This window comes from Tiliqua scincoides, chromosome 5, assembly GCF_035046505.1.
Source record: "Tiliqua scincoides isolate rTilSci1 chromosome 5, rTilSci1.hap2, whole genome shotgun sequence".
Classification (NCBI taxonomy): domain Eukaryota; kingdom Metazoa; phylum Chordata; class Lepidosauria; order Squamata; family Scincidae; genus Tiliqua; species Tiliqua scincoides.
This window is the reverse complement of record NC_089825.1, coordinates 56,799,523-56,823,836: the sequence shown is the minus strand read 5'-3', so window position 1 is coordinate 56,823,836 and position 24,314 is coordinate 56,799,523. Positions and strand designations below refer to the sequence as shown.

General features: G+C 44.2%; 1 protein-coding gene across 1 annotated transcript in view; it reads left to right on the top strand.

The window, feature by feature from the left end:
* LOC136652255 (protein C-mannosyl-transferase DPY19L1-like) overlaps window positions 1-20,942 on the top strand; it is a 69,847-nt gene extending 48,905 nt beyond the window's left edge. Inside the window, exons 16-23 of the mRNA XM_066629185.1 lie at window positions 6,101-6,172; window positions 8,275-8,315; window positions 11,820-11,847; window positions 14,338-14,457; window positions 15,534-15,708; window positions 16,562-16,661; window positions 18,641-18,766; window positions 20,786-20,942. Coding sequence (XP_066485282.1) covers window positions 6,101-6,172; window positions 8,275-8,315; window positions 11,820-11,847; window positions 14,338-14,457; window positions 15,534-15,708; window positions 16,562-16,661; window positions 18,641-18,766; window positions 20,786-20,942 — 819 coding nt within the window. The remainder of the gene's footprint in view (window positions 1-6,100; window positions 6,173-8,274; window positions 8,316-11,819; window positions 11,848-14,337; window positions 14,458-15,533; window positions 15,709-16,561; window positions 16,662-18,640; window positions 18,767-20,785) is intronic.
* Window positions 20,943-24,314: the final 3,372 nt, after the last annotated feature.

The following is a 24,314-nucleotide window of genomic DNA, read 5'->3' as shown; positions in this document are numbered from 1 at the left end:
TGTAGTTAGCATCAGCGGAAGGCTTCTGGGAGATATTAAGTCTCCCTAAGGTTCTAATGTACAAGAGCGGACCAAATTCATGCTCTGGACAGAACGTTGTTGAGGAGTCATTGGGGATAGCTGCAAAACTTTCAGGCTGTCCTGGAGAAATGAGGTGGAAGCCTGTTTTTCTGTTTGTGGATCATGAGTGTGGGGGATGTCTGTTTATTCAGGTTGTGTCTTCTGATGAGGATTTTTCACCAGGGGAGGGAACCTCTGTTTGAACCTAGGATTTTTTGGCCCCTGAAGTGCAGCCTCAGATGAGGCTGATGATGAGATAAATGATGCAGAAATGGGTATTGGAATGGAGGGAGCAAAGAGGGCTCCCTCACCTGGAAATGAAAGAAAGGGGCAAAGACTCTCATAAGAAGTAGCCAACCAAATGTAAAGAAATGTTCTCTCTAGAGCAGGGCTCTCTAAACCTTGACCTGCGGTCCAAATCCAGGGTTTGGAAAAAGCTCCCCCCCCGTGAGTGGCGCTTACCATTCTGCAACCTTGTGCCTAGATCAACTTGAAAGAAACATAGCGCCATGGCAGAATGGTAAGTGCTGCTTGGAACGGGGAGTGCTTTTTTTGGGATACAGCAGTTACCAGTTTGGAGACCACTGCTCTAGAGATTCAGATTTCCTCTTCTGTATCTTTAGAGGATTTTCTGAGTCTTGTGGTTCTCCTGCAACTGCAGAAAGAGAATGCAGAACCAGAAAGCAGCAAAGTTCACCAAAGGATAAGGTGCCTGTACCTAAAAAGAAAAAGGTGCATGGTAAAACTGTCCTCCTTGCTACTATGCACTTTTTTCTTTTTAGATACAGGCACCTTATCTTTTGGTGAACCTTACCTCTTTCTGGTAAACAGATGAATCATCAGATAAGGAGGAGGGTGAGCTGTCTGCAGAGGAGGTGTCTGAGCCAGAAGGCAAGGGACTGGTGTGAAGGAGTCTGAGCTTGGAGGTGCCACTTTTGAGGAAGCAGTTTTCTTGCTGGACATTTGTAGGGTGGCAGTATGGTCGTCAGTCCATACCTTTATAAAGCATTATAACATGAGTAAATGGGCATTAGCAGAAGCTTCATTTGGTAGGAGAGTTTTGCAGAAAGTGCCAGACCAATAGAGTTATCAAGTAGTGCTTTCTAACACACACTGTGTGTGTGTAGCTCTGGAACATCCCAGAGTATTCGGAATGTCCTTCCACTACCATGGAAAACAAGATTTTATTTATCAGGTAAATTCCTGTTCTTGGTTGAAGAACATTCCACCCACCACTATGTTTGTAAGTGCTCTTGATGGAGGATGGTGTTTGCAATATCGCAGGGGGCGGCAGGAAGTGATTAGAGGCAAAGTTATGAGGTTGAGGGCGCAATCCTAACCCCTTATGTCAGTGCTTTCCAGCACTGACATAAGGGCAATGCAGCTCTGAGGTAAGGGAACAAACATTCCCTTTGAGGAGGCCTCTGTGAATGACACCCAACTGCAGGATGCAGCACATGTCCCATTGGCACCGCTATGCCAGTGTTGGAAAGCACTGACATAAGGGTTTAGGATTGCGGCCTGGAGGAGTTAAAAGAAAAAGTACACAGTCTTAGGTTCAGTGGTTGACAGTAGGGTGTACTTCTTGTTGGAGGCTTGATTGTTTTTTTTCAGCTCAGTAATATATTCTGGAGAAATGGTCAGCCCTGCATGGAGGAGAGGCCGTTAACAGTCAGCCTTGCCTCAAGCTGGCTTAAAGGGCTTTCCCAGAATGTTTGGAATGCCCTTCCTTTTCCAGGAACAGGAATTCACCTGGTAAGTAAAATCCCTATTTTCTGCTGGCATTGCCTATACTGGAGTATTCACAACCATGTTTTATGGCACATTTGTGACACTCTAGGGCAACCATTTTCAACCACTGTGCCGTGGCACACTGGTGTGCTGTGAATGTTCCCCAGGTGTGCTGCAGGAGTTTGGTGGAGAGTCATTTATCAATAGGACCATTGGGAATATGAGCCCCCCACCAACAGCAAGGTGTATCTTGTCAATTGTCCAGAAACTGATGGTGTGCCTTGGCAACTTTAGTTCCTTGTCAGTGTGCCATGAGAGAAAAAGGCTGAAAATCACTGCTCTAGGTCTAGTGGCTGCTGCCCCAGCGGATCACTAAGTCTGGATGACGCTCTTGGTTTGCTACTGAAACAAACTAGAGCATTGCAGCTTAGTAGTTGGCAACCTTCAGTCTCGAAAGACTATGGTATCGCGCTCTGAAAGGTGGTTCTGGAACAGCGTCTAGTGTGGCTGAAAAGGCCGATTCGGGAGTGACAATCCCTTCCACACTGGGAGCAAGTGCAGTCTGTCCCTGGCCTGTCTCCCTGGCTATGGGCCTTCCTTCTTTGCCTCTTAGCCTCAGACTGTTGGCCAAGTGTCTCTTCAAACTGGGAAAGGCCATGTTGCACAGCCTGCCTCCAAGCGGGCCGCTCAGAGGCCAGGGTTTCCCACTTGTTGAGGTCCACTCCTAAGGCCTTCAGATCCCTCTTGCAGATGTCCTTGTATCGCAGCTGTGGTCTACCTGTAGGGCGCTTTCCTTGCACGAGTTCTCCATAGAGGAGATCCTTTGGGATCCGGCCATCATCCATTCTCACGACATGACCGAGCCAACGCAGGCGTCTCTGTTTCAGTAGTTAGTGCATACATGCTAGGAATTCCAGCATGTTCCAGGACTGTGTTGTTTGGAACTTTGTCCTGCCAGGTGATGCTGAGAATACGTCGGAGGCAGTGCATGTGGAAAGCATTCAGTTTCCTCTCCTGTTGTGAGTGAAGAGTCCATGACTCGCTGCAGTACAGAAGTGTACTCAGGACGCAAGCTCTGTAGACCTGGATCTTGGTATGTTCCGTCAGCTTCTTGTTGGACCAGACTCTCTTTGTGAGTCTGGAAAACGTGGTAGCTGCTTTACCGATGCGTTTGTTTAGCTCGGTATCGAGAGAAAGAGTGTCGGAGATCGTTGAGCCAAGGTACACAAAGTCATGGACAACCTCCAGTTCATGTGCAGAGATTGTAATGCAGGGAAGTGAGTCCACATCCTGAACCATGACCTGTGTTTTCTTCAAGCTGATTGTCAGTCCAAAATCTTGGCAGGCCTTGCTAAAATGATCCATGAGCTGCTGGAGATCTTTGGCAGAGTGGGTAGTGATAGCTGCATCGTCGGCAAAGAGGAAGTCTTGAAGGGCGACGATGTCCATCTGCAGTCTGCTCAGCTCCATGTCGATGACAGCTGTTTTGCGTCCATCGTCTGTTGCTTGCAGGTCATCAGAGAAGCCAGGTGTCATTGTCCTTACGTTCCAGGTGCCCAGCTTTAGGGCAGGAGGTTTCTGTTTTCTATTGCATGGTGCAGAGTTGTCGATCCGCTTGTCGGTTTTCACCCTAAACCCCACGCACCCCGTGAGGTTAACGGACCGTGGCGAGGCAACACCTTACTGGCTGGGGACTGCCCAGCTTAAGGCGGGCGGTAGCTGCCCAATGAGATGCAATGATCTCTCCCACCGTCGGAAGCAGCCCCGGGCGTCATGCCCTACGCCAATCGAGCAAAGACTTATAACCGGTAACTGCTGCTTCCCGTGTTGTGCCGACACCGTATGGCGAAGTTGGAGTGTCCTCTCCAGTGCGTGAAGCCTGGGTAAAGAAGGTATGGAGGATAGGCTGTTACCCATGCAGCAAATCCCCCCTCTCCATGTCGCTGGAATGATCCAGTGGAAAGGCAGAAACCAATACGGTTGGTTCCAGCGGCGTCGCAGGAGTTGCCAGAACGTGACTGTGTGCAGCCACGAACTGCCTGAGGGACTCCGGCTCCTGATTTTGCCCCGAGGTTGACTCCTGAAGCCTTTTCCACAACTGGATGTAGCCACAAGGCAGTGGAGGTTTGGAATCAGAGTTTTCCTTCTCTTAGATGTCTCCCTATTGCAGCTTAAGTTCATGGAATTTGGGGAATTCAGTGCTTGCAAGAGCTGGGGAATTAGCCTTTAGGACTTTTTTGCCCTGAGGACTTATATACTCACCTGTTTGGTGTGTCTGGCCAGTCAGGTGAATGTGCGCAAGAATTGTACTCAATGTTTGGCTTATTTCCCTGGGAACTGTTCCCTGCTGTCTCATGGAGTGTAATGATCCTTGAGTTAGTAGAATACACAAGAATAAATTGGGAACATGCATTTCTGACTCATTGGGGTTGTTTGGCCAGTGAACCAAGAGTGTGTAAGATCAGGGCTGTGAGGCCCAGAACCCCATGATATGGACAAATGGGAGAAGAGGGTATTTGTTAATGCTGAAGGCCCCCCACCCACTAGTCTGTTAACTTCAGGGTTCACTGTATTCAAATGTAACTCTCTTGAATATGTTTAGCAGATAGGGTCAGATCACAGAAATCACCAAACTGCGTGCATTCCTCTTTCAATATCACTGCATTGTACCAGCTGCTTTGCTACTATGCACGCTTGTAACAGTTAACAGCCCAATCCTGAGCTGCCTGGGGCACCCAGGCTCAGCGGCACTGAGAACGGCTGCCGCCGGATCCTGCATGCCCTGGGCTGCCACAGGAGGCGCCTCGGGAGAAGGGGACAAAAGTCCTCTTCTCTTGGGTAAGGTAAGCAGCCCTGCAATGGGGCTACACACTTTACTGCCAAACGAAAGGTCAGTGGTAAGGTAAAGGCGCTTGCGCTCCACAGACCCGCCTCCCTCCCCCGGGATGCCTCCAGTCTGCCCCCCTCCCCATGTCACACTTCCCCCTGCCCTCTCTCGGCCCCCCGCCGCCCTCCCCAGAATGCCTCCTCCCCGCCCCCGCTTACCATGCCGCAGCTTGGCAGACCATGAGACCGGTCCACGGCGGTCCACAGCTGGTGCTGGGCTAGCATGGGCGGGGGCCCAGCGGAGAGTCTCGCAGTGTACCGCAGAGCACAGGATTGGGTTCTAAGTGGGTTCTGAGGTATGGCTAGTGATGACCTGTGAGAAGGTGTTCTCTGTGGTAGACCCTGCCTTATGAAATTTCTTTTCTCATGAGGTGCAGCAGGCTCCTTCTGATGGTCCTCTGTTGTCTGTTGAAGATCTTACCTTTTTTTTGCAAGCCTTTGTAGCCTCTGTAATAGACTTTTTCTGTTTGTAGCCTCTTTGTTTATATCTTTGCAAATTGTCTAAATTGACAATTTATGTTGTATGGCCCAGTCCTATGAGCCGTTTATGACAGCAATCTATTGATCCTTTGTGGTAATGGCCCCATGATGGCACTGCATTAAAAAATGGCCAGCAGTTCTGCTTACACCCTAGACCAGTGTTTCTCAAACTGTGGGTCAGGACCCACTAGGTGGGTCACCAGACAATTTCAGGTGGGTCCCTATTCATTTCAATATTTTATTTTTAATTTATTAGACTTGATGCCACCATGATATGTGACTGCATTTGGGGAAATGTTAAGACCTGTACTTTTAACAAACTACTATGTATATTCTTTTAACAATGATAGTAAAGGAAATTTACTCCTGGGTAAGTGTGGATAGGATTGCAGCCTAGGGTAGTTAAAAATTTTCCTGCTTGATGATGTCACTTCTGGTCATGACATCACTTCCGGTGGGTCCCGACAGATTCCCATTCTGTACCGGTGGGTCCTGGTGCTAGATGTGTGAGAACCACTGCTCTAGACTCATTCAGACGTTCTGTTGGCCCAGGTAAGGTTGTGGAAAGAGAGGGCCGGGAGCAGGCTAGAGTGGATCTTGAAAGCAGACACACCATATCCTGTCTCCCATTTTACAACCCATTCCATCCTCTTCCTCTCCTTGGACTTATGCCTACAAAATAGCATGCTTGGGTCCAAGGAGACCCACTGGCAATCAGATGGCTAAAAGGAGGTAAGCAAAAATGATTTTTTAGATTTCCTTATCTTTTGCTTACCTCTTGAGAAGAGAAACACATTGACAATAAAAGATGCTAGGCCAAATGGGATGAGAAAATAGCTTGTCATGGATGACAGTGTTCATCTTTTTGGGAAGAAATGTTCGATGGTCGTATTTGAAATTTACAGTGTGTACAGTTAACCACAGTTATAACTTTACATTTCAGACTCCAGGAAGGTATATGAAGACGTTCCTGCTTCCCTTAGTTCTTTTCATTTTTATAGTAATTGTTGTGAAGGTAGGTCATTGCTTTTTCTTCTGGTTTCTTTTTAGCATATATGTGATATTAAAGGGGACAATTAATACATTTACCATAGATACTTACCTATAGGGTGAGAAATTTCTGCCAATAAATCAAGCTTAGATCATCAACTCACCTTATCTCCAAGGTCACTCTGGGATCAGGGCTTTTCAAGTAAGTCAAGACACCAGAGAAGCAGTACAGAGATCATTAGAGGGCTGTTAATCTCCACAGTAACCTCCCTGGCAAACTCCCTGTCTCCACAGTAACCTCCCTGGCAAACTCCAGTCGAAGTAAACCTTTTATTCTGAGTAAAGACTTCCATTGAAATCAAGCAAGCCTTGTTCCATTTTGTAAATGCTTGCATTTTGCAGAGATCTGTTTTTTTAAACACCAGGGTGTAATCCTCATTTCCATTTGAAACAAAGTCCTAGGCATCATTATTCATTATTTAAGAATAACACCCATGGAAAGCATGGGTCTACTTCTGAGTAAATAGGGTTGCAACTGTGTGCAGCTGAACTTGCTCACAGTCATTCCTTGTTGCTTGTCTCTGCTGTGAATTGAATTGCACACTCCCAGTTATGTGTTGTATGTTATATGTAGAGCCTCTGGTTTAACACACCAGGCACCTTAACGAAGGATTTGATTAATGGTTCTCCTGAAGTGGTTCCCAACCTTTTTTTCACTTGCATACCCCTTGGCAGCCCATTTCCATAAATTGCACCCCTCATATTAGCAAAACGTTTGTAGTTAATATGAAAATATAAACCCTCATTTCCTCTATATGAATACTTGTACTTCAGGTATTCATCACAGTAATTTTTCTTTTTATCTGTTTGAAGAACTGAAGACTATGCCTTTGCACTGTTTTGCACCAGAAGTGTCCTGAGAAATTCTTGGTGATTGTTCACTTCCCATATTTCAGTTTTTTTACTGTGCTGGTTTTCAAATACTGATTCGTACATGAATCGATGACCAAAAAGTAGGTATTGATGGGGCTTTCACAGCTGACTAGCCACCTCTTTTCATGCCTTGCTGGCCCTGCAAGGCATTCTAGGGCATTACCTGCCTTTTTCTGCCATTATTCAATTCTTTTTCAAGTACTCCTGAAGGTCCTGTTGACTGCCCCTGGGCACATGTACCCCAAGCTGGGAACCACTGCTCTACTGGTATGTTGTTTACAGTGCAACTTACTTTGCTAGTCTTTACAAAAAGGTTGTGAAGACCAGAATTTAGTTAATAAAAATGTTTCTTATGATCTTTTACTATATTTTTAACAAATTAGAGTCTGTACTATTCTTAGGTAACAATTACTGGTAGGTTATTTTTCAGGATCTGGTATCCGGTAAAATCAGACAAAACTGTAGTCAGACACCCCCCTAAGTTTAACCCCCAACTTATCCAAGAATCACAGAACACTCCATGGTTTTTTGCCCAAAATCTGCCCTCGACTTATCTGTGAGATTGACTTAATAGACGAGTATATATGGTGAATTGGAGTACATTGCATGCAATTCTAATTCATGTGTTTCTAAAGATATATATGTGTACTTAGTGTATTAAAGATTTACTTCTGTTTGCACATCAGAGACCAGCATGTTAATGGCAAAAAAGTAAAAACAAAAACTCACTTAAAATTACCCTATACACACTTATCTGACGTACAATCCTGTGCACACTTGCCTGGGTGTAAATTCCATTGAAGTTGATTTAACTTACTGAGGATCCATTTTTGAGTAGTGATGTGTACATAGGATTACACTTGATAAAATGAATCTCATTAAAAATAGCAAGTATTAAAAAATAATTGAAGAATATTGGGAATTTCATTTGTGGGCCTTTGAGATGCTATAATTTTTGTATGCAACCCTGAGGTCTGCTCAATCATATGATTTGGCACTATCGACATCTATAAATTATTAACAAAGGAGAGCACAAAGTAGGGGAATGATTTGACTCTCTTATATCACTATGAACAAAGCAGAATTACACCTATTCCCCTATATCTGACCCATTTAAAATCTGCAGTGATTAAATATACTTTAAAGAGAAGACTATTAAATTGTTTCATCTTTTAATTTTTCATTTCTTTGCAGACATATCAATATGTTGTACATTTCACAAAACTTAAACACAGGTAAATATATTTGAAATAAAGAATTTAGTTTATGAATTACTGCTTATCCCCCTATCCTGGGCTTTGTAGTTGAACTGAGCTCCTCTTGTTTTTGCTCTCCCCTTATTATCCTTTGACGGTATTTTTTTTAATAATTTCCCCCAGAGTCCCTGATCTTGCTGCATTTTCTGCCTATGTTGATGGTATCACCTGACATTATTTGCCATCAGCTAGCTGCACCTTCCTTGTCAGCAGAGAATCTAATGCAGGCTTAAAGCATAATGTCCCTTCTGACAACCATTCATGTCATGGGCTGCTCATCTCATAGCGAGCTTGAAAGCTTAGATCTTGTTTGACTGTTTAGGGCCAGTGAGAAATTGGAGGCCTATTCGCAACTTTTGTTACGTCTTGAGTTTTCAAATAATGCTTTGTTTATATAACTTAGGGGTCTCCAAACCCCAGCCCAGGGGCCAGATGCAACCTGCAGCGAGCCTCTGTCTGGCCCGCGGCCAGCCTCTTGTCCCCTGAAAGCCTCTGACCCACTTGGCCAAACATGATTGGAGCTGTGCTCTGGTTGCACCTGGAGGGTGTTCTAAGGGCCAGAGAGGTTGAACGAATGAGCCCATTCATGTATTCACTCATCTGAGTTCCATCTCTAATTTATTTATATAAATGTTATATTTAAATTTTTTTTTCTGTCCCTCTACACTGCCAGATATTTGTTGCGGCCCTCTGACCAAAATGTTTGGAGACCCCTTCTATAACTCATGGAACAGTTTTGGAGCCTTTTGCTAGAAACAGATCATCCATGCCCCTTTTTATTTATATATTAAATTAAATTGAATGCTTGTTACCCCCCTTTTTTTTTACTCTGAGCTGATGCTCAAGGAAAATTGTGCTTAGTGTTTTTTTTTTTTTTTTAAACACAGTCAGTTAGTGAAAAGAGACAACACAGTATCACATCTCCAGGTGAATGAGTTGTACCCATGAGATCGCTGGAGCCTTTGTTTAATCTTCTTACTTTACCTGATGGCTTTTTTGAGACTCTGTTTCCATGAGTCCCACTTCCAGAGCCTCCATCAATTGAAATAGGAGGTAGCATCATAGACCTAATAGCCTCTTAGAGAACAGTGGTTGCACCTGAGTGTATGAGAATAAAGGTGAGCATTGCTTAGCGACGTTCCAACCAGTGACAGTCTACATTCGTGATGGCCACTGCTGGTCTTTGTTCACCCCCCAGCCTCCAAAGCTAAGGGGAGCCATGCTACCCTCATCTCCGGAGGCTTTTCTGAGTATCATAGAGGCAGCAGGAATCTGTACATTGCCTCTGAGAGACTCAGACTGGCCGTTTTGGCCAAAAACACGTGAATTGCAGTTTCCCAGGAAATCAGAAGTTGTGTGTTTTTGCCCAAAATGGGCATTCTGAGCCTCGTAGAGCATGCTGCTCCTGCGAGGCTCAGAAAAGCCTCCGGAGGCAAGGGGAGCACAGATCCCCTCCCCTTTGGAGGCTTTGCATAACATCAAGCCTCATGTGGCAACAAGTGCCAGTCCACATCTCTGTCGCTAAGCAGTGCACAACTGTATATGGGGGAAGTAAAGGTACAGTAGATAATGGATACTCTGTGTCCCACCCCCATGCTGCTTTCAGGGCAGCTTTCATCATAGCAGATAGTTAGGAAATCCCTAGTTAGAGTTGGTCTGAAAACTAAGAGCCATTCCATTCTTAGGCAATTCATATTAAATAGTCTGTCCTCTCATCCTAGAATAGAAGTCACAGGGAGTAGAGAACTTTCATTCCTAGTCAGTGGTAAGAGACACACTCTGGAAACTCCAAGATTGGTAGTCTTTTCTGGAGGAGAAAATTCTTAACTCACTTATCTGCAGAACATTAGTTTGAACAATTCTTACCACATCTTTCTATTGATACATTCTTCCATAGTCTTTCATCTACTGTTTCTCTCCTTGTTCATGATTACCAAGTGCCAAGTAGATTTGTTCTTGGAATTGACCTATGCACTTGGGAGCTCTCTGTCTCTGGGTAATGCTTCAGACTGATTCTTGCTTCAGGTCTAGATCAGTGCTGAGATAAAGACTGCTGCCTTCACAACACCTCCAGAAATAGTAAAATTTTACTATGCCTTGGCCTAGAATAGGGGTCTCCAAAGTTTACAGCCAGAGGGCCACATCAAATATCTAGCATAGTGTCGAGTGCCAGAAAAAATTTTTTTTTAAATATAAAATTTAAATAAATACATTAGAAATGAAACTTAGATAGGGAATAAATGAATGGGCTCAAATTTCCAGGATTTCTTCAAGCACCAAAAGAAATAAAGCAGACACTTAAATGGATTCCCAATCCCCCACCTCCCAAGCAGCTTAGTTAAATATACAGGTGTAATTATCTCGGAATCAACGCATCAGAGGAAATACCCAAAGCATATTCTGAAGGCTTTCTAAGGCTTTCAGAGGGCACAAAAATTACTTACAGTTTTTCAGGAAAACCAGGAAGTGATGTATTTAGGTCCTCAGAATACTCTCCGGACATGACCAGAGCACACCTCTGGTTGCGTTTGGTCAAGTGAGCCAGAGGAACAGAGGCTGCTTGCGGGCTGGATAGAGGCTTGCTGCAGACTGCATCTGGCCCCCAGATCGGGGTTTGGAAACCCCAGCCTACAGCAATGTTTCTCAAAGTGGTGAGTCATAACCCACCATTTGAAGGGAAAGGATTGCTTTCTCCTTAATGGGTGTGACCCAGAAATAAGTGTCCTGACAGTGCCGCAGTGATCATGGTTCCGCACGCATCCAGCAGTGTTTAAACATACCTGGGGGTGAGCCTCCTCTCTGCAGTGGTGAGCTCTGATCTGCAGTTGGACCCCCTTCCAATTTAGGAAGGTCTGACTGCAAACCAGAAGTGGCCTCCAACTGCAAATCGGAGCCCACTACAGTGGAGGGGAGGGGACTGTGAGCCTCCAGGACCCTCCGGGGAGCTGCAAAGTCCCCAAGGCATGTTTAAATGCTGCTGAGTGCCCGTGGCGCTGCAATTGCTGTGGTACCATCGGGACACGCCCCCCCATCCTAGTCCCTGCCGCTGCAAGCACTTAGCAGTGCTTCTCAGACTCCCGGAGAGTTTGAGAACAATTGGCCTAGAGCCTCTGTGTGCAAAAAGTATGCAGTAGAGATCTCTAAATGAGGACTTTTCTATACAGTAATTTCAGAGTGTTCTTTTAGAGCTGTTTTCTTCCCAAAACAACAATTAATGAAGCCCTTTCTTGTGGATCGGCGCATCTGTGTAACCAATGAACAGGTGCCAATCAATTTATAAAAATTAAACGATAGTAGTTTTTGTAATGGTTTGAGACTGTAAATTCAAAATATTGTAATCTGCCTCTTTGTGTGTTTCATAAATAGTTATGTATGAAATGTGTCCTCTTACAGATGTATTTCATAAAGGACTATTTTAATGTATGAAATTTTAATTATTCTGTGCTGTGAACAAATGGTTTTGTGTGTATTTTGTTTGTCTAGAGAAGAGGATCCATTTAACCATGGAGAGGTAAGGATTCCATCCTCCATTATTTCTGTCAGAGCTCTGCTTCTTCAATTATTTTCAAAATAAACTAGAAAATGTGTTATCTATAAGAGCTAGAAAATGGTCAGATTTTAAAATAAAGAATGGAAAGTAACAAGAGGGAAGTAATAGCACAAATTTAAAATCAACTGAGGGTGCTTATCAAGGTTCTTTGACTTTTTAAATTTCACAAATGACAGTAGAAGTTTTGTGTAGCTGTTTTGCATAAACAGGAACTGCTAATTTGGTATGCATTAAGATGCTGCCGTGCCTTTAAGTGGTTCTGTGTCATTAAGTATTAGGGTTACTTTTTCTGCCTCTGGTGCATAATCACACTGTATTATTTTTCTCAGTTTTTGTAGTTCTACAGAAAAAGGCAGAGCTCAATTTATACCTTTACATCATGTTATTCTTTGAGAAATCTAAAGATTAGCAAAGTATCCCAGAGGCAAAGAGCTACCATAATACATAACTCTTGCTAACAACCACTGAATATATGGCTCTTCTTGTATTCCACCTAACAGAATGTGAATGTTGAATTGCATCCTCAAAACAGAATTGTTTTGTCTCTTGGGAGCTTTGTTGGAACCAAAATATTCATTTGTCCATTTGCTGTGGTTTGCATTAGTTTAGAGTGCATGTAATCATTAGAGATGGTGTCCATTGTAAATAATTCTTCATTGGTCCAGCTAGGTAGCTTATTTTTTGACTGTGAAAGATATTCAGATTTAAGATTTGTGACCAGTGTTTGGATTTGAGGATAGAATCTTGCATTTTCACACATCCAATTTCATGAGTTTGTTGTTTAAATAATCAACTGTTGGAAGGTGAGCACTGGGTGAGGGCCCATTATCGAGCGTGCTTTTCAGGAGTGGATAATGTGCATATGGAAAAGGTCTATTGCACATGCACAGAGCAAGTGCAGTGGCAGTCCAGTGAGGGAGGTAAAGACTGAGGTACAACGAGAGTGTCCTGCACAGATCTCACTCCTCACTTCCGTGTAGGGGCAACTGTGTGGAACAGAGGGAGGCATGATCCCCCCCCTTTAAAAAAATCATTGCCCTTCTGGAAACTGCCTTTGAACTACACTGTATGCAACTGTTGCTTGATCAGTGGTGATGTGAGATAAAGCAAAGGTAGAACACCTTTAAATTCAGAAAACTAGTAAAGAATAACTGCTGTAGAAAAATACAGAAGTTATTACTGTGCATCAGTTTACAGGTTGTGTCTCAGCATCTGTGAGGGTTCTGTTACTGGAACCCCTGCGCATGCTGAAAATCATGTTAAATCAATTTTTAAAAACACATCCATTTTAAGCAGCTTTTTAAAAGTAGTCTTGTTTACATTGTATTGCAGCAAGCAGGCAAATCAATCAATCTCTCTCTCCCTCTCCAAGGTCTCAGAACAGTTTAGGGCGCAATCCTACCTGGAACAGGCAAGCCAAGAGGCGCTGTATCCAGTGCAGGATAGGGGCCCAAGGCGGCTCAACCAGAGGCAAGGGGAAACTTTTCCCCTTACCCCTGGGTAAGGTGCCCTTGCCCCAACGGGTCTCCTTGGAGTTGTGCCACCTCTTTAGGTGGCTCAAGTCCTAGGAGAGCAGAGCGACTTCAAGTTGCTCCGATCTCCCCAGGAACAGGAGTTGGGATCCGGCATAATTGCTGGATTCCAGTCCCACTCCCCACCCGTCCACCCCTGGGGCCGCCCACTGCCCACCCTCCTCCCACCCAGGAATGCCTACCTCCTACCTCCTCCCCACCCACCCCAGAGGATGAGGATGCCGGTGCAGAGGTTTGTGTCAGCCCTTGCAGGCCGGCACTCCTGTGAGCACTGGCCCGGCTTCCTCCCAAGGAGGCAAAAATGTGCCTTATGGCACATTTGCAATCCTCCTTGGGCTGGCGCAAGGGACTTGCATCACCCTATGGGCACTTCAGAATTACACCCATAGTTTCATTTCTGTAGGAGGCAGACCCCTCCCTTCCCCCTGGATCAGCGAAAGAATGCACAGTGGAAGTGATTATCACTACTGCTTTGCATTCTTTCCTACACGGGGAAAGGAGCGAGAACTGAAACTAAGCTGTTCTAAACCCGGGGGGGGGGGGGGGGAGACTGATAGCCTGCCTGTTGCAGTACAATGGTAAGCGAGGCTATTTTTGAATTGCTGCCTAAAGGGACTTTTTCTTTTAATTTAAGGGACCAACCTCATCTGCATTGAGGAAAAACCATGGGTGAAAAATCTGCCGATAATTAGGTTATACTTGTACTCTCTTTCATGGCTACCATTTCCATGTGGCATCCTTCTGAAGTGTCTCATCTCTTCCTGCCACTTGTAGCCATTTTTACTCTCCCCCCCCCCCATATTGAGTGTAATGTTTAAAAATATGCATGCTTCTCAGGATGCAAAAGTCATCCTTTTGTAAGAGAAATTCAATTTGAAAATAGCAGCAGTGAATATTTTTGACACTGTTTTGTTTGCAGATAGTATACCATGCGCTACAGCTTATATTTTTTACAGTTCTTGCTATTTTGATTATGAGACTAAAGCTGTTTCTGACACCTCATATGTGCATCATGGCATCCTTGATCTGTTCAAAGCAAGTAAGTCACAATTTAATTGGTACATTTCTACTGATGTAGTTAACAGAATATATTTTGCAGTGTGACTAATAAACAGTTTAAGTGTGTTGTGGTTTATGTACTTCAGTAACAATCCCATCAACCACTGAATACAATCCATGGGCAGAAGTACTTTTCTGTAATGATGCAAGAGCCTGTTTATGGTAGTGGCGATTGGCAAAGCTAGGTTCCATTCATATTCCCGTGTGACCCACACTCACCTACAGTTGCATGGTTTTCTGAAATCCTTGTGGTTTTGTGGATTTGGGGCTCTTGAGTTTGGGCTTTGAAATATTTAAAAAATATATTGTAGAGTGGGAGGGAGAACTCCCCCAAGAATGGTTTTCTAGACTAGCTTTATGTTCTGAGTTGGTATAGAGATGGAGTCTTCAAGAGAGCCCAGATGATCTTTCTGCTAAAGCTTGTTGAGATGAAAAAACAGTTTAATAGGTACACTAGTCTCCAGCTTTTAAGGGTTTACGATATGATATGCTATAGGTGAACCATTTAATAACTTTATCTTAAATTGTGTTAGCATGAACTTTATTTTGTGAGTTGTAGTTGAAGGAAATCTTGACTAAGTACTATTGAAATTAGTGAGAAGTTCCACCAATTTCAGTGGTACTTGGTCAGAATTCACTTTCTGGCTCTAACCCTTTGGTGGAAGGAGATATAATGTATGAAAGGGAATCTATACAAGTATCGAATTACATGAATAGTCATACTGATACTGAAGTTTATAGTGTAGTGCAGTGGTTCCCAAACTTACAAGAATCAGGACCTCTTCGCAGCCTTTTTCCCAGCTGAGCCAGGCACTGCCATCTTGGATCTTGCAAAATCTCCTGAGATCCAAGATAGTGGTGCCCAGGGGGAATAGGTAGGAGGGATGACCAGGGATCTCTTGCGGCGCCCCATGGGTGTGCCTCAGTGCCCTAGGGTGTTGCTGTACACACTTTGGGAACTCTTGGTGTAGTGTGTGTGTAATTAGTCTTTTGTAAAATGGAAACTATTAGAACTTTGAATGGTATATAATGTAATTGTCATGTTTTTTGTATCAGCTATTTGGATGGGTCTTTTCCAAAGTATCACATGGAAAAGTTTTCATAGCCATTTTAGCAATTATGACATTTCAAGGAAAAGCAAATGTTCAAAATGAATTGAACATCGTCGGAGAATTTAGCAACTTGCCACAGGAAGAATTGTTATTGTGGATAAAAGCAAACACCAAAGAAGGTAAAAAAAATACAACTAAACCCCTTTCTCAACATCTATGATAACAGCTGGTACCTCCCAAGCAGAAATCTTTTGTTCTATGCAGCTTGCAGATCAGGTTATCAGAGTTCTGAACAGTTTTCTCAGGTGTCTTACAGCCCGAACCTACGACAGCCCCCCACCCCAGTGTAGAAATTGGCCCATTGCTGGAAGTGCCATGAATGCTGGTGCAACATTGGGAAAATGGCCACATTGTTGTAACTTGTACCTAGCTTGGATGTCAACAGAACTCCACTGGCAGTTCTTCTCTGGCTGCCAGTGTTGGGGCTGGGAGGATGTGGTAATTGGCTCATTAGACATCACACCAGTGACACGGAGACGATGATGTACCAATGTCAGGACACAGCTCTATGCATGATGGGCTGTGTGGGGTTTCCATGGACAGTTTCATCATTATTGGAAAGGGCTGCTCCATCTTTACTGGGACGGTGCGCTGGTGTGGCATTGCCTGGGTGGGTTTAGGATATGACTGACGTTGCACCGGTGTCCGAATAGGTTTGGGCTGTTATTTTACTTAAGACTAAACAAGCAATAAATGTTAAAATTTGCATGTATGACCACCTATGACTGTAAATTGCATCGTGGTGTGCAGTACAGCTTTGAAGAATAGCAAAATGACAGGAGAAATCAAACTTCAAAATACCAAAAATAGATACATAGTAAAAACAGTTGCCTTTAGACTTGCTCCATCAGTGATGTTACTTATGTCTTGTCTGATGTGTAGAAAGTGAATACCATCAAAACTTTACTAGGCATACTTACAATATGTTTCCAATTATTTCTACGTATTTAGGTTTTCCTTTATATCTTTCAGATGCTGTTTTTGCTGGTGTAATGGAAACTATGGCAAGTGTAAAATTGTGTGCACTTCGACCTGTTGTGAATCATCCACATTATGAAGATGCAGGGTTACGGTAAGGTTTCAGGTCCATATTTTAGAAGCAGATTTGTTCTTGTGATGTGCTTGTTTGCTGTATGGATTGTTGATCATCAGTGACCGTTAACTTGAAGTTCATAGGTTCATATTCAAAAGAGAGATGAATGGAAATAATGCATGCCTTTCTTTTTTAAGTTATATGAACAGGAAAGAGTAACAGCCTAATCCTAACCCAGTCTTTGCGTGGTGATGCAGTGGTGCCAACACAGGTTCTGCTGTATCCCACAGGGGATTTATGGCTACTGGAGGTCTCTTTGGGCTGTTGTAACTTGTACCTAGCTTGAATGTCAACAAAGCTCTACTGGCGGAGAGGCCAAAATGGGGAGGAGAGTGAAGCTTAATGTGAGAGAGGCAAGGAGGGGTTGATGTACACCCTATCCTACTCTTCAAATGATGAATGTGCCAGAAAAATGACACCAAAATAATATTTGTTCCCAGCAGCCACTGTGGGACAACTTGAATTTGCACCAGCAGTATCACTGGAACAAATCTGTATTGACCCAGGAAGGCAGGTCAGGATTTAGTATGTACTGCCACCCCCACCTCTGGGCTTAGTCTGCTCCCATCACCATCCCATTCTGTGTGTTCCCTCCCCTGTTCTACCCCCTGCACAGCCTTATCTGCTCTGACAGGTCTTCAGCCATCCACCAGCATTCAGGAGGCAATGCTGCCTTGAGTTATGTTCACATATTGGCAAGGCTGCTTTGTGACTGCCATAAAGCAGCCTTTGCCATTGCAGTACACTAGTGCCTACCAGAATACTTATTTTATTTGTCCTTTAGTATAAAATAAAAATGGAAGATACTGGAAATGGAACATACACTTACTGAGAGCTGGGGAGCTCTATGTTGTCCAGTATAGGATTGGGCCATAAGCTACCTGCATTTCTCCTTTAGTGAATGACTGGGATTGAGATGGTCTTTTCCTTGCGTGTTCTTCCTGGGAGAGTGGGGGGGGGGGTCCAACCTCATAGTGATCCTTGTTCCTGTGGTTGATGGCAGGAACTAGAGCAATGATTTTCATTCTTATTTGTTTCATGGAACACTGACAAGGTACTAAAATTGTCAAGGCACACCATCAGTTTTTTTGACAATTGGCAAGGCACACCCTACTGTTTGGTGGGGGGGAGTCATATTCCCCCAATGGCCCTACTAATATATGACCCTCTCCCAAACTCCCGCAGCACACCTGCAGTCCATTCACAACACACCAGTATGCCCCAGTTCACTGGCTGAAAATGACTGCACTAGCTGCTTCGTGCTTCATCAGTCCCAGGGCAACTACAAATCATGGTTCTTATCCTTTCTCTTCATCTTTATTGGGACAGCAGCTTTTCCTCAGATTTGCTGGAATGATGGTCCTTTTTTCCTGTTGCAGTCCTGAAACTGGGAAGCCTTCCTTTGGAAGGTTTTTATTGGGGGGGGGGGGGTGTGAGAGAGAATAGGCTGACTTTCTTTCTTTCAGAGAAGTTAACCCTTTGTTGCTTCTTATCTTGCTCACTAGAAGGGAAACTCATGCTAAACTCAATTTCTCATTCTCTTACTATAAGAGGTAATTGTTTAGTTTAGTAACTGTTTAGTTTTGTGTTATGTCTTGTTCCCCAGGATGAGTATCCATGTTTGATTTTCTAGTTAATATTTAGAACCCCAACTCTCAGTAGATAAGCATTCCATTTGCAGTATCTTCAATTCTTGTTTTATACTGAAGGATAAATCGAATTAGTATTCTGACCCCCATGTAGATATTTCTTTTCCTTAGGTCTTTCCCCCTTCTAAGTCAGTTTCATGCATCTGATGAAGAAAATAGTTGACTGAATGCTGGAATAAGCTAATTGTATCCAAGGTATGACAACACTTGTCACTTAGCTTCAGTGATAAAACTGCATATCCTTCGCTCAAGATATTCCTTCTTTTTGGTTGGTTGGTAACTGTACTTGGGACTTTCTCTTCCTCAAAGGGCAAGAACAAAAATAGTTTATTCTATGTATAGTCGAAAACCAGCAGGAGAAGTTAAAAAGGAATTGTTAAAGATGGGAGTGAATTATTACATCTTAGAAGATTTCTGGTGCTTGAGGAAAACTAAGTAAGTAATTGCTCTCTACACTTTCGTCCAACTATAACTAATTATATGCTTGATATCTAATAATTTGATATGAATGAAGCCACTGAGGTTGTGATGGGTAATATTTGGAATGGTAAAGGCTAAATGGAGTCCTAGGCTAAAATGTGTCTCCAGGCTGAGTGAATTGCCAACACAGTGCCTGATCAGATTCAATGCAACCAAGTACAAGAGCAACAAATTGCTGTGGAATCTTTCCTGTCATTACCTAGAAAAATGTACTTGGGTTGTGATGACTAAGCTCAGAAAACATCAATTTTGTGACATGGATATGTAAAAGGGCAATTCCACGTTGGAAAGATTTCAGTAAGGAATTGAAAGTAAAGGAGTTACTAATATAATACCATTATATAAATCTGGAGTGTAGCCACATTCCAAAAACTGTGTGTGGTTCTCGTAATCCCATCTCAAACAGAATATTAGAACTGGAAAGAGAACAGAATAAAACAACTAAAATGATCCAGGGACTGTAGTACTGTTCCTAAAAGGAAAGACTAGAATGTTAATGCAGGTCCTTTTTGGGACTCTTCTGTGGATTTTTGTCATACTGAAGGAATTTGGGGACTTAGGGCCCAATCCTATCCAACTTTCCAGCTCTGGTGCAACCACAATGCAGCCTGGAGGTAAGGGAACAAATGTTCCCATACCTTGAGGAGGCCTCCGTGACTGCCTCTCCACCACAGGATGCAGTGGATACCCCATTGGCGTGGCTGCACCAGCACTGGAAAATTGGATAGGATTGGTCCCTTAGCCACCTGCCCTTAAACTTTATGTCAGTCAGACATTATGCATGTGTGGCTTCAAATTATTACTAAATAGAGCCTTTTGTTTTTGGTTATGTTCAGCTTTTAAAGTGAAATTTGTATGATAATGCTGATAGATTAAAATAACTTTCAAAAGAATTATTAAAATTAGAGCTTTGCTCTTGTACCTAGTGTGTGAATATTAATAAGATCCAATTTGGCTTCTGTGGGTTTTCTGAATCCCTTACTACATATCCTTGTGACTGAACTGACGATTATTCTCAAATGTTTGGTAACTGTTGGTAAAGATGGATGAATGAAATTAACAGCCCAGCCCTATGCAACACTGGTGCATCAGGGCTGCTAGACCCATGCTGTATCCAGTGTTGGATACGAGTGGGTGGAACATCTCCTTGGGCAGGGGTTTCCAAACGTTTTGGCAGGAGGGCTACACCATCTCTCTGACACTGTGTCGGGGCCAGGGAAAAAAGAATTTACATTTTAAATTTGAATAAATTTACATAAATGAATATGTTAGAGAGTTCCAGAACTCCCAGTGGATTTTTTAAAAATTTTAAAAAAATTAGTGGATACCAAGTCATTGGAAAAATAGCTTTAAAGACCCACTTCCAGGTTTCTTGCTCCTCTGTTGTCACCCCAGAATGTTTCAGTATGGACGCTATACTGAATTCATCCACAAGATGGAGTGAATAATGGAATCTAATGGAATGAATTTATTCCATTATTTACCCTATCTAGTGGCTGAATGCAGTAAAGTGTCTATGCTGATGCATTCTGGAGCAACAATGGAGGAGCAAGAAACCTGGAAGTGGGTCTTTAAAGCTATCTTTAACCCCAAGAAATTTGCAACCAGTGTGGTTTAACAGTGTGAAGGTAGGAAATTGGATTTTGGTGCTTTTTTCCCCACTTCTTACGAGGCATTTAAAGGTGGACCCCCCCCCCCTTATCAGTGGTGAGTCAAATCAGTGGATACAGAGGTCCCACCTATGTTGTATCCTAAGGAAAATAATTAATTGCACTTAAGGTAGTTACAGCTAACCTAACATTGTATTTGGTTGTAGATTGCTCTTCAGTTTTGATATAAAACTTAATGCAACCCACTTCACTGTTGTGAATGAAATAATCAACTCATTATCTTTGAGACAATTAATTTTGTTTTGTGTTTCATTCACTACAATGGTGTGTATATGTTTGTTGATTGTATTTAAATGTTTTCTAGGCCTGGCTGCAGCATGTCAGAAATTTGGGATAGAGAAGATCTTGAAAATGCTGGAAAGGTTCCCTTATGCACCCTGATGAGCAAGGATTCTAGGCCGTACTTCAGAACAGTGTTCCACAACAAAATGTTCAAAGTATTAGAAATGACTAGGGAATGACTGTTCAGTGCATCACGTTTTCTGATTAATGTTTTTAAATGGGCAAATACGTGAAAAAACTTCTGAAAAATCTGTTTAATTGTTGGCCCATTAAAATAAACAATTTTGACTGATGTGCTTGAATCGCTGAGCCGAGTCTTTGACATGCCAGTTGTAGCACGGCCATCACTACTCAACCTGAGCCACATTTAGAGTCATGTCAAGTTGCAAGTCATTTCAAGAAACAAGCAACTTGTGAGTAAAGGGGCTTTCCCTGAGCACAGAAAAAGGAGGTGATGGGGTGTGTGTCAGAGTTCTCATTTAACATTCCTCAGATGTTCCCACCCCATCTGTAATCAGTGAAGTCCTTCACTTCAACCATCAGTTTATTTATGTAAACAAAAGCCATGCTGTTATTCTAGTACAGCAGTATAGATAAACATTTGGTTCCATACGAACCTCAGCAGCCCCTTCCCCTTCACATCACAATTCCACCTTCAAAATGAGCACTAGGCATACGGAGCAGCATGGGATAGGCAACAGGGTCAGACAGGAGTCCAAGCTCAGCAAGGAGGGAGGGAGGATTGCCTGCAGCAGCTGGGAGGCTGATGACCCAATCCTTTGCAGGTCTACTCAGAAGTGTCATTTAGGTCAATGAGACTTCCTACCAGGTAATTGTGGAGGGTAGGCCTGCACATTGCAGCCTATGATGCTCATGGTACCAGGGTGAAGAAGTGGCACGGGCCAGAGGCACACAGGCAGTTGGGGAACAAACAGGCAGGGCTAACCACAGCAGACATGATGGGTGGACACTGGATCAACAAGGTGGTGGCAGGTTGGCCAAGTGGTGACAACAGTAGCAGCAAAGGAGACACCTAGTCCCACTTCATATAACAATTCCCCCTTCACCCACACCCTCTAGAGTGGTGGTGAGCTGGTTGGAAGGACACTAACTCTAACCAGACCCTATGGAAGAAGAGGAGGACAATGCACCCTCTAAGCTAGAACAGTGTTACTCAATGTTTGTCATCCACCATACCACTTCACCACTAGGCATTTACATCAAATGGGTTGGATGCAACTCAACAAATACCAGTGAAAGGTTCAGGGTGGATGGGAGGACTCTTTCAAGTGCAGAAAAGCATGCTTTGGAGTTCTGCCTGCCAAGCTGAGCTTCCTAGCACTATTTGTTGTGTCACGTTCCTGATCTTGCTGCCAGGCAGGAGGTGTCTAGGGGTTCAGTGAGTACCACCAGACACCACCTCAAGTACCACTAGTTGAGAAACACTGGACTAGAATGATATAATGTAGCTAGGGGGCTACAGGGTGGGTGGGGGCAACAACGTGGCTGAGGGGGCAGCAACTTGCAGGCAACAGCACTTGTGTGCAACAATTGGGCTGCTACCGGCAGCCCTGCTAGTGCCAGGCACTCTGGAGGGAGGAGGGGCAACAGTCACGGAGAGGGATGAAACTGCATGTTGTCCCTCCCTCCAGCCGAGATGGAAGGTAGGTCACTGCAGGCAGGAGGAGCTGGTCCTCTCCCCCTCCCACAGCTGAGATGCTGCCGACAGGGACAGACGTCCTTGGAGTTTTTCTTTCATGCACCTGCCAGCCCTCATTCCCTCTGATTTCCTCCACCTGTCCTCAACATGCTGCCCCCCCCAAGCCCTATTTGACTTAAATGGCAAGAGAGGCGCGTGGGTAGCAGAGCGCGTCAGTGCTTGTTTGTGTTTAGAGAGGGAGGAAGAAGTGTGTTGGTGAGGGAGGAGGGCTGTTGGATGCTGATCAGGACACTGGGTGTGTGTGTGAGAGAGAAGGAGCTCCAGATAGGCAGGCATAGTCCCCAGAGACCCTTGTGGAGCTCAGCCTGGACTGAGGAAGGGGTTCCCCTTGTGCAGCCGGACCAGTTGCTCACCACTCCCGGGCCTTGGGTAGCCTACTCCTCTGCTCCTCACAGTCCTCTCTACTTGTCTGCCCCCTTATCCTCTCTCCTCCTGGCAAGGCTGCAGCCCAATTGTCTTGGCAATGTAAGCCAGCAGGGCTTGCTCCTGAATAGACATGCAGGAGATTGGGCTCTGAGGCTGGAACCTTATCCACACTTTCCTGGGAGTAAGCCCCATTGACTAGACTGGGCTTGCCTCCAAGTAGACAGGCAGAGGATTGGGCTCCAAGGCTGCAATCCTCTCCCCACTTTCCTGGAGTAAGCCCCATTGACTAGACTGGGCTTGCTTCCAAGCAGACATTCAGAGGATTAGGCTCTGAGCTGGCCGACTGTGATAGGTACCTGCGCATGTGCAAGAACCTGAAGAGGATAGCAAGCAAGGCACAGCAACCTGGGAGGCAAGTTGCAGCAGGAGCACTGAGCAGCAGGTGGTTTGTCCTCATCATTTATTCACATAATTCCTCACTTCCACTTCCTAAAGGTAAGCTGCTGACTCTTATGATGGTCCCCTCCTGCAGTGTCCCCTCCTGCACATCTCAAACTGTGTAAGGCTGCAATCCTACCTTACTTCACTTACCAGGGAGTAAGCCCCATTGAACACAATGGGACTTACTTTTGAGTAGACATTAATAGATTGCACTGTAAAAATGCGATAAATACTTTCAACAAGTGTTAGCTATTTTAAAATATTAGCATTTTCTCACTCACTTTAACAAATAAAAAGACCCAATGTAATTAATTAAATTTGATGTCATTGCTGGGAGGGGGGGCTACAGAATTTTTTATGCACCGGGCAGCAACTTGGTTAGCTATGCCACTGCCCCTTCCCCACTACCACAGACGAAGTGGCACAGATTGGAGGCTGACAGGTAGTCTGGGGTCCAGAAGAGGTGGGGGCTGATAGTTACACCTCAACAGATGTGACAATGATTGGATGGACAGATTCTGGCTCAAGGAACAAGCAAGTGGACCTAGTGCTGGCAGCAGCACTAACAGCAGCAAAGGCGAACCTCACATTCTTCTTCACCTTGCTGGGCTGGTAGTGAGCTGGCTAGAAGGACACTAACAATCAGACCCTACTGGAGAAGGGGGCTTTAACACACCCTTCTCCTACAATATGACACAAGGGGGAGCAAGCAGGCAGGACACTTGTCACCAGCATGGCCAAACCTCATGGAAGGAGGGGAGAAGAGTCATGGGAATCTCTTCCCTCCTAGAAGTCCCCAATTACATTCAGCGATGTGTTGAACTAATCGCTTTATTGAAATACATGCAGAGCAACTGCACTGAGCAGTCTCAGTTCTTTGTGATGTGTTTCCCAGAAACGCAAGACATTGATTGGGCCACACTCAGCAATTTGCTTCAGAAGGGTACTGTAGAGATGCATCTCAGTCTCAAAAATGAGTGGGCCAGAGGTGGTAGAGTGAGAAGTAGTGTTGTTGGCTTTGAAT